This window comes from Mixophyes fleayi, chromosome 7, assembly GCF_038048845.1.
Source record: "Mixophyes fleayi isolate aMixFle1 chromosome 7, aMixFle1.hap1, whole genome shotgun sequence".
NCBI lineage: Eukaryota > Metazoa > Chordata > Amphibia > Anura > Limnodynastidae > Mixophyes > Mixophyes fleayi.
In genome coordinates, this window is record NC_134408.1 from 148,241,839 (window position 1) to 148,252,624 (window position 10,786).

Below are 10,786 nucleotides of genomic sequence, written 5' to 3' on the forward strand. Positions count from 1 at the left end.
CCCACCAGTGTCAGTGCATGTCCTCGTGTTCTAATACTTCTCTTCCCCCCAGTGTCAGTACATGTCCTCATGTTCTAATACTTCTCTTCCCCCCAGTGTCAGTGCATGTCCTCGTGTTCTAATACTTCTCTTCCCCACCAGTGTCAGTGCATGTCTTCGTGTTCTAATACTTCTCTTCCCCCCAGTATCAGTGCATGTCCTCGTGTTCTAATACTTCTCTTCCCCCAGTGTCAGTACATGTCCTCGTGTTCTAATACTTCTCTTCTCCCCAGTGTCAGTACATGTCCTCGTGTTCTAATACTTCTCTTCCCCCCAGTGTCAGTACATGTCCTCGTGTTCTAATACTTCTCTTCCCCCCAGTGTCAGTACATGTCCTCGTGTTCTAATACTTCTCTTCCCCCCAGTGTCAGTACATGTCCTCGTGTTCTAATACTTCTCTTCCTTTATAGAATGTTTCCCTCCTGCACCTTGTTATAACGCTTGATATATTTGAAAGTTTCTATCATGTCCCCCGTTCCCTTCTCTGCTCCAAACTATACATATTAAGATCTTTCAGTCTTTCCGGGTAAGTTTTGGGCTGTAGACCATGCATCATTTTAGTTGCCCTTCTTTGTACAGTCTGTAATGTATTTATATCCATCTGGAGATATGGCCTCCAGAACTGAACACAGTATTCTAGATAAGGCCGTACCAATGACCTATACAGTGGTACTATTACTTCTTTCTGCTACTGATTCCTCTCCCTATACAACCAAGCATCTGACTTGCCTTTCTCATTGCTTTGTTACATTGCTTACCTGCTTTTAAGTCACCTGAAATAGTGACTCCTAGATCCCTTTACTCATCAGTAGTTTCCATTATAGTGCCATTAATACTATAATTAGCTTTTGGGGTTTTTATACCCAAGTGCATGATTTTGCATTTTTTAACATTAAACTGTAGTTGCCACACTCTTGACCATTCCTCTTGTCTGGCTAATCTACCACAAGTGAAGGATAGAACGTAAGAATGAGCGAGTTAATGAATGAGGCAGTGAATTATGGATGTAGGAAAATGCAAAGAGACAATATATGAACATAAACAATCAGATTTCAGTCCCGGACAAGGTGGAAGGATACAGTCGGCTTGTTCATCACCAGGCTCGATAACATTCTGAATCTCCTCTAGAAGATCGAAGTCCGGTAACATGAGATGTCGCTGGACCGTGATGTTCTGATACTGACCCGAATCAGCCAGAGCGTTGTCTGTGCCGTTTGTACCAAACAGCACCACTGCCACCTCGTCCTTGCTCTCTGCAAACACCTAATATAAAATAGTCAACTGCTTTGGGGAAAAAACTGACATGAATCATTCAAACAGCAATACCTCCTGCATGGTATGAGCTGGACATAAACCGCGTCTATCTGTGAAACACACCGGACATCACGCGGGTGAGAAGACTGTGACAGTATGAATTAAAGTGCTACATTCAGGGGAAGAGCACGCTCCTAAATACTAAAATACAAGCTGGTTTATATAAAAGAGCTACTAATTGAGTAAATAATTAGCGACAAACAATCACATATATAATTACAAATGATCGCTTTTGGGTGTATTCATATATATGTCAGAATATTTAGAATAAGTGGTTATCAGATACATGCAGAGTGATAATCTGTTGTTTCTAGAAATTTATATAAATAGATATATCTCAACTTCTTCACAAGCATTAGGCCTCCTATTAGCCAAATAAGTGAACTGAGCATCACCTCCCCACACAAATCCAATATGTAACATTCTAGAAAAGGGAAACTGTTGCCAAATATTTGCTCTTGTGAGAAATATTCTTATAGTCTCTAACTTTATTTATGTATTTTCGTGGTCCATTTATACTGTAAGATTCAGGCACCATTACCGGTTCATCGGTCACTGATCTGGGAATCAGTCAGTGAAATCTGTCACATCCATAAAATTTGTTTAGTCTGTCCTCTTACACGACAGGGCAGAATTAGCTCTCAGAAGAGGGTTATTCCATGTGACCGTGGTAGAAATGGTCTTAAATTACAATAAAAATAAACCTGATCTTAAAATAAGTCCACATCCTAAATACAGCTAAAAAAAATTTCACTGCTAACGACATTTTATGGAGGGGTATGGGAATGATATAAAAATAAGTTTTTCTAAAAATAAGATGTGATTTAAAATACATTTGGAGGGAAAAGTAACCTAAGTGTGTGCCCAATGCTCTCTTCCACCCCCTCCGCAGCAGGCAGCCATGTTGGGGGGAGGGGGGCTTCTCCTTCTGCGTATGCAGATTGTGAGTGACAGGATTAGGTTCTACAGAAATGCACTGTATAAGCCAGAGATGTAACAGCGGTTCAACTGCTGAAATTTTCAGCTTTTTGACCTACATCAGACTCCATAAGGACACTGCCCTGGCTTTGGTTGTCTGTGATGGAGCGGGGAGGTAATATTATACTAAACTTTACTACATAACAGAACTCCAGCGAAAAGTCATTATAAGATGTAATTTAGTTCATATATGGACATCTCCATTTTGGAGGTCAGGGGTCCTTTAAAATATATGTCAAGTTTTATTCATTTGATAGGTTTGTTTCCTCCTGACAACCAGGGGAAGCAAATTACAGACTGTGAGAAGTTACAGCTACCGTAAGTTTGCTGTAACTAGACAACGGAAAGAGCCATGTAACATTTCTATCAGGAAAAAATAACTTGTCTGCAAAAAATGTCTGCATTTCCCTTAGAGTCTTAGACTATTATCTGCCGGTCCATTTTTATGGAATAAGTGATTTTATTGCAACGATGAGGAAATGCAGTACCTGTCTCTGCACGAACATCATCAGGACTTTCTTCGCCTGCTCGAACGGACTCTCCTCCCCCTGATTGGAGTGACTCATGGCGAACCCCACGTCCAGGCACAGCACCACCGCGCTCTAAGGAGACATCACGTTACACCGATGACCACAGAAAAGCCTGGCCAATCAGAATTCCTCCACCATAAAGAATAAACTTGTAAACCCAACACAATTTTATTGACAATTCTCCCCCCACAGGTCAGTGGAGATTTCCCACAATTCCTAAGTTGCCCACCTTTATTTAACTCTGTTTTGATTATGTACCTGCCAGGTTAGGCAACGTGACCCTACTGCTGACCGTATCCAACCAATCAGGTCCAGTTCTGGTTCATTATCTTCAGAACTCTGAGCTCCACCTCAAAAAATTTCTGTGGTTACCATGTTACACACCAGGGATGAACACACTCCACCAAAAGTTAGGAATCCCTACCGCAAACCAGGGCTCAGCAAAAACAGACTGTCGCTCACTTAACCGAACTGCGGAGCTCTTAGAATCGCGAGAGAAACAAGATAAACGTCTCATACCCAAAAAATAAGCTGAGCACCTCAAGACAGCTAAGGCTGTGTACACATTACAGAAAAGTTATCCCGATACAATATCGTTAACGATTTTACCGACAACTGAAAGTCCCGATCAGCAGCCAATTCATGTGTACACACTATACACGTTTTACATGATTTACTTCAGATCTATGATCTTCATCTGTCATAACCATCAGCTGAAAAGATTGTGACTCTGTAAACTGTGAAGATCTATGGACACTGCAGATCCTGAGTGCGTACACACTGCAGAATAGGAACGACATTGTTCTATTGTTTATAGATTTTTAGTCCGTTTATAAAATCAAATGATACAATGTGCTTTGGAACGATAATCGTTGGATCATACACACTAATACGATATCAGGGAGAATGGTTGTTTATCATGTGATTGGCCCAATAATTGGGTGAAAAACTGTAGTGTGTACCCATCCGTAAGCTGCTTGGCTCTGGGAGCCACCTCATAGACAATAATCAGTATTTCTCTCAGAAGTTGCAGACTACTAAACTTTGGATCTGGCTTCCAAATCTTGGAGAACTTTATAGAGCCTTGCTGGTCAGGGGCGCACCCGAGAGAGAGCTCCGTTTCGTCAGCTCCGTCCTATACAGCAGCCGCGGCGCTGTCTAAGAAGCGTCCGCGGCGGTGCTGTATACACTACAGCACCGCCGCGGACGCTTCTTTGACAGCGCTGCGGCTGCTGTATAGGACAGTGGTCACGTAGTTAGCGCAGGGGGGGGGGTTCTAGAGACTCAGAAACCCCCCCCCTGCGTGCGCCACTGCTGGTAATGTCTAACCTATACCTGGTTAATGAATCAGAGTGGGGTCAGAGCCACCGGAGTCCTTTGTGTCACCGTCCTGCAATGAATTTTGTCCTGGGATAACTGAACACTGTACACTTGCAGGCATTGCGTTAGAAGCCCAATTCGATGTGTCTGTGAATTAATAGGCGAAGATTGGTCCAGCATACATAACGGCTACGTCTACTGTGTTTAGAGGGTGGGTGCAATTTAATTTGCATGATATAAAATAATGTTGATGAATATTTTCCTATAAATATATAATCCAACGGTGTTAGTGATGTGTCGTTAGTGTATCTGCAAGAACCAGCAGTGAGTGATACTGCTGCTAATCTCCAGTAGGGGTCACTAGTAAGCAGCTAGACTTTCCTTGCTATACACAACTGTCTGCTTGCAGCACCATTCTCGTTGCTAAAGAACTAAAGTGTACCTGTAATATTTAGCCATAAACTAGTGACATTACTGAGGCACAGAGTCAATGGATAGGCACTGGCTCCACTGCAACAGTTGCCACAATTTTGCGCCCGTAGTAGGCAACAGTTTAGCTCCATGTGACCAAACAATATGAGCGTGTTTGGTTGGATCTGGGCGCTGTTTGTGAGGTTCAGGAATTTTGACAAGCCTGGTTTATGTTTGTTAATTTATATGAACTACACAGCAAATTCTAACCAGGCAGCATTGTTCCAACACAGCTGAGAAGCTGCTGGTGGCCTAAGCCATACATATAATTACGCAATTTGACATAAAGGTAGGTATTCACTGATCATTTTTCAGTGAATGAACAGACTATAATACAAGTATATGCATAGTTGACATTTAAAAAGTAAAGTACTTGTTAGTTATAGGGGCACCACTTGAAATATGCACTCCACACACCTGTCATTTTGATTATCTTGACTACACCTGCTGTAGTTGATACAAAGGATGAACACCCCACGGGTATCTCTCCGGTATCCCCTCCTCCCGCCCCTTATTGTAACACACTGGCTTTCCCAGGGACAGTCAGATTCCTGCCCCTCCTCAAAGTTCTCCAGCTCCGACAGATCCAGGTTATTTCCCATTTGATCCCTCCAGTTTTTATGTCTCTAATCACACAAAGGGGATAAATAACGTTTCCTAGAGACATCTTACGCCTATCACATAACATGCCATAGAGGTATTCCTATTTGTAGGGCAGTTTTTGGGTTAGAGCACAACTGAGCATTACCATTTGGGCTGCCCAGAAGAACAAATATTGAAGGCATGTTTGATTGGGGTAAAAACCCTTCCAGGCAGTCTCATTGGGTCAATCGCTGCTCACGGAAACTGGTCTCATCATCATCATTTAGTTATATAGCGCCACTAATTCTGCAGTGCTGTACAGAGAACTCATATCAGTCCCTGCCCCATTGGAGCTTACAGTCTAAATTCCCTAACACACAGCTCTCCACAGTACCCGGTCCTCTAAACAGCTGGTGGGCAGTGGCGGGGCACCTGGATTGTGGGCAGGGGGGTGTTCAGTCTGTCTCCACACTCACCCAATATAACCGAGTGACAGGGGGGCATAGTCTATGTCTGGTGCCTGTATAATTAACAAGTACTGAAAGTCACATTGGGGGCAGAGTGGGTGACTCTCCGGTTATATACAGTGTAGTCAGACATTCCAGGACTACACCCCCCATTCTCTATGTTTACTGAACTTGGTTACAATGCTCCTGTCAGAGAACAGGAATGGATAGTGAGAATTTGCATCCAGTACACAGAATAACAGCAACTGTGCATTGTAGCTGGTAAAACCTGATACTGCCCCCTGGAGATTACAGACAGGGAGGAAGCTATAGGCTGCAGTACATAGATAATATTGAATATATTACATGTATATGGTGCTCAGGATATAACACAGTGCAGGCAGACACCTATATACCTATACAGTGTGCCCTATAGGGATACCCTGCATAGAAGCAGCATGGTAGAATGGGGACCCCTATCACAGGGACACATCCCCCTGTCAGTCATACCTTTCCCGCCCGCGCCATCTTGCTCCTCCTCCCTGTTCCCAGCTGTGTCCCTAAAATCCTATCCCCCGTCTACAAAGACAGCAAATCTGGGTTCCGTCTGTGTGACAGGGAGGAGAGCAGCGGCCTCTAGTGGCCTGTCTGAGACATTGCATGGATAAAATACCAGCACAGTATTGAGCACTCTGTCTCCTCTGTATGAACCAACTTCAACCTATATATAATAGCTTAGTAAAAGAGAAAATAACTACAGATACATAAACCTGAACATTTCATCCAATAGTGAACTTAGCACTGACTTTCAGGCTCAGATAACTGAATTATAAGTTTTATATCAAGGAATTAATTGAACACTCGCAGGGTTCCCAGTATACAAACTACAGAGAGTTGCTGAGAATAAAACCAGAGTTCTTTATTTAAAGCAAGAATCACACAGGGAAATAACTTGATGCAGGCAATGGGTAATATTGATAGCACAAGTCCATAGGTATTCCAGGTAACAGATGCAGAGTTCAATTAAAACAATGGCAGATGCGGGTTGGAACAACGGCCTGCAGATATTGGCAGTACTAGTTGCAAATGTAGGTAACAGATACAGCACTGAATAAACAGCAGGAACTGCTGCACGAGTAGCAGCTACAGCAGACACTGGATATAGGAGAATCCTCATTCTGTAAATGACAGGAGCTGAAGGCTTCCATATGTGTTGTCTGCAACAGAAGATGGAAACTCTGCAGACTCCACGGAAGTAGTGCACAGGAGCATAGGCAAACCGAGGGTGGGTTACCTAGTGCCTGGAAACCCCCTCCAAGCCTGGGGCACTGTATAATTCAGGTGGCTGGACCCTGCCCCTGCTTCACACGGCCCTGCTTGAAAAGGGAGAGCTATGTGCACCTAACAGTAGTGCACACAGCATTGCCCATGTATATTATGGGGATAGGAAGAGTTGGAGAGCAGCCAAGCACTGTCTAAAATTATAGCCACGCCCCTATGCATGCCGGTCACGCCCACTGGTGGCGTGGTGTGGAAACCCCCCTCTACAAATCCTGCGTTTGCCCCTGAGGAGGATGGTCAGAAACCAGGCGATCCATCAGTAACAGATCACATGAGAACAGATGTTCAGGATTCAGGACAACTGATGAGGGCTTAATCCTTTGTAGGCAGAATTCTGATACAAAGTAGCACCTAAAGAGGAGATGATGATGTACTGCAGACAAAGGCAGATTGTAACAAATTTGGGTTAATTAATTCATTCAGACAGAGCACCTTGAAAAGCCATTGTAAGGTGAAATGCGTTGGTCCTTTTCCTGGGTGTTTACAGCACGCCTCCCCATGCAGCAGATGCAAGAACACTGGAAGATAAAGGACCTTTATAGAGAGGAAGGAAATGTCCTTTGTACCACATTCACTGAACTGCATTTCTGGGGAGGAGAATTCCTACATTCCAGTAGGGGATATTATGTATATGTTTTATGTATGTTAATGTAAGTGCTACCAGCAGCTTTATTTTCTGCTTTTCCCTTTTTTTTCTATTGTTGCAGAAACATCCATAATAAGAAACTATAGAAATTGAACATAAGAAAATCCCGGTGACAAGATGGTCCTTTAGGATTACTTGGAATTTATGGGACAAAGATCTTTCTTATTTCCTGTGAGTGCAATCACATTGGGGACGCGTTTTGGTGTTAAAGCTGCATTATTGTTTTGTTCACAGATTTTATTTATTCAGTTTTCACAGATATGTTTTTCTTGTATTGTGCTCACACAGTTAATATGTATTGATAGAGACCTTACGGCAGGGGTGTCAAACACAAGGCCCGCGGGCCAAATCCGGCCCGCCAGACCTCGTCTGATGGCCCGCGGAGCCGCCGCCAGCCTTGCAGCCTCCCCTTTTTTTTTTCAATGAATTTACTCCGTGCCTCAAGTTAACAAAAAAAAAAAATTTTACTTACCTTCCGGGACCTGGCCCGACTTCTTCCTGCCCCGCACTGCTCCCTGGGTGTCGGATGTGACGTCATCACGTGACGTCCGTCCGACATCTCCAGGGATCAGAGGAGCGCGCGGACGCCGCGGAGAGGAGCCAGACTGAAGAAGAAAGAAGTAAAAGAAAGAAAGAAGTAAAAGGTAAGTAAAGTAAATGGAGGGGGCACATGGCTGGGCACTATAAAAGGGGGCAGATGGCTGGGCACTATAAAAGGGGGCAGATGGCTGGGCATGGGCACTATAAAAGGGGGCACATAGCTTGGCACTTTAAAAGGGGGCAGATGGCTGGGCACATATAAGGCAGGTGGAGCGGTAAACTTTGGATATACTGACCACTTCCATGTCACTTTACAGTGGTATAGGGACCATAAACTACAATCAAATACCCCAAAAATGTCCAAGAAAAGAAAAGTTGATGCAGAGGGAAGGCAATTTCAGGAGAGATGGGAAAGTGAATACATGTTTGTGATTAATGGAGACAAGCCGGTATGTCTTATTTGCTATGAGGCAGTGGCAGTGATGAAGGAATACAATTTACGCCGGCACTTTGAGACCAAACATGGAGCCAAATTTGCTAACTTTAGCCACCAGGAAAAGCAACAAAAGGTCCAAGAATTAAAAGGTAGCCTGCATTCTCAACGGAATATTTTTTCAAAAATGACAGCAAAAAATGATGCAGCAGTGAAAGCCAGCTATCTTGTGGCTGAAGAAATTGCGCGAGCTTCAAAGTGCTTTTCAGAAGGTGCATTTGTAAAGAAGTGTATGCTGAAGGTATGTGAACAGGTGTGCCCTGAGCAGAGACAGGCTTTTAACAATGTCAGCTTGTCAAGAAACACCATCACAGACCGAGTCAGGGACCTAGCCTGTAATCTTAAAACAAAGTTGGCTGAAGAGACATGCAGTTATGTGGCATTTTCATTAGCTGTTGATGAAAGCACTGACAATACTGATACAGCTCATCTAGCTATTTTTGTAAGAGGTGTGAAGGAAGACTTGTCTGTCAGTGAGGAGCTCTTGGATGTGGTCGCCATGTATGGGACAACAACTGGGAGGGACATCTTCAATGCAGTGGAGGAATCCGTAAATAAAATGAAATTACCTTGGGAAAAGTTGGTGGGACTTACTACTGATGGCGCTCCAGCAATGTGTGGAGTGAGAAATGGCTTGGTTGGACTGTTAAAAGAGAAAATGGAAAAAAGTAATTGCCACACGCCGCTGATAACTTATCACTGCATTATCCACCAAGAAGCTCTGTGTGGCAAGGTTCTGCAACTGGATAACATAATGTCCACAGTCACGAAAACAGTGAATTTTCTGCGTGCACGGGGTCTGAATCATCGTCAGTTCCAACAATTTTTGAAGGAGGTGAGCATGGAACATACAGATGTGCCATACCATACAGAAGTAAGGTGGTTGAGTAGGAGCACCGTTCTAAAGAGATTTTTTGAGCTTTTGGAAGACATTAATCTTTTTATGCAAAGTAAAGGGAAGCCCTTGTCAGAACTGTCAGATCCAAACTGGCTGTGCGATTTTGCCATGTTGTGTGACATAACAGAGCATCTCGCCCAACTGAATCTGAGGCTGCAAGGCCGCAAACAAGTCATAACCTCAATGTATGACGCAATAACAGCTTTCCAGGAGAAACTGCGCCTATGGAAGTCACAGCTTGAAAAAGACAGTCTTGCCCACTTTCCTATCTGCCAGAGCATTTCAACCTCATTCCCAGGTACTTTTTCATGTGCTCGATTGGGTACCAAAGTGAATCGGCTGATTGATGAATTCAATCAACGCTTTTCTGATTTTAAAGAACAAAACTTAACCTTTACCAGCTTTGCCAATCCCTTCAACATCGATGTTGAGAGTGCACCACATCACCTTCAAATGGAATTAATAGAACTTCAGTCCAACAGCAGCCTGAAAGCGAAGTTCCAGGATGCGACAGTCGATGACTTTTACCGTCTCCTCCCCCCTGCTTTGATGCCACAGCTCCGACTTCAAGCTGCACGTGTTCTGGCCATGTTTGGGAGCACTTATCTATGTGAACAGATGTTTTCAGTCATGAATCTGAACAAGACCAAGCTCAGATCACGCATCACTGATGATAACCTCCATGCTGTTTTGCGGATTGCTACAGCACAAGACCTAACGCCAGACATCGATGGACTGACCTTAGGAAAACGATGTCAGCCATCTAGTCAGAAAAGTTAAAAAAAAAGGTAATGCCTTGTGTTTTCCATAAACAGTGTTTGGCAATATTTGTATGTTTAAAAAAAAATTAATGTTTGTTACCAAAAAACATTTTTCAATGCATTGTACAATAATTGTACATTTGAATATTTACTTGTCATTATTCTGACTATGTTTCTGCTTTCAGAGCTAGTTATTACTTACATTATTACAAAAAACAGTAATAATTGAATGCAGTGACATTAATTTATGATAATAAAGAGTGGGCACATAGACCTACAGATACAACCGGCCCTTTGATGGGGACCAAACTGCTGATGCGGCCCCCGATGAATTTGAGTTTGACACCCCTGCCTTACGGGATTATCTATTTAAACCACTGATATATAGGCATTCCTATTTTTCCCTTCAGAAAGTCATTGCTAAACA

The 10,786-nt window shown here is 43.3% G+C and overlaps 2 protein-coding genes across 2 annotated transcripts in view; one reads left to right on the forward strand and one right to left on the reverse strand.

Annotated features, from left to right (window-relative positions):
- Nucleotides 1-6,228, reverse strand: part of XRCC5 (X-ray repair cross complementing 5) — a 35,567-nt gene extending 29,339 nt beyond the window's left edge. Inside the window, exons 1-3 of the mRNA XM_075181100.1 lie at nucleotides 6,191-6,228; nucleotides 2,820-2,933; nucleotides 1,119-1,302 (exon numbers count right to left, since the gene is read on the reverse strand). Coding sequence (XP_075037201.1) covers nucleotides 1,119-1,302; nucleotides 2,820-2,933; nucleotides 6,191-6,208 — 316 coding nt within the window. The 5' untranslated portion in view covers nucleotides 6,209-6,228. The remainder of the gene's footprint in view (nucleotides 1-1,118; nucleotides 1,303-2,819; nucleotides 2,934-6,190) is intronic.
- A 2,222-nt stretch (nucleotides 6,229-8,450) lies between these two features.
- Nucleotides 8,451-10,378, forward strand: LOC142098569 (general transcription factor II-I repeat domain-containing protein 2-like). Its single transcript, XM_075181406.1, has one exon. The coding sequence runs from the start codon at nucleotides 8,564-8,566 to the stop codon at nucleotides 10,376-10,378; it is 1,815 nt and encodes a 604-aa protein (XP_075037507.1). The 5' UTR covers nucleotides 8,451-8,563.
- The last annotated feature ends 408 nt before the right edge of the window (nucleotides 10,379-10,786 follow it).

Bases quoted from the DNA above. Each gene is read 5' to 3' on its own strand.
- LOC142098569 (XM_075181406.1), top strand. From the start codon at position 8,564: ATGTCCAAGAAAAGAAAAGTTGATGCAGAGGGAAGGCAATTTCAGGAG.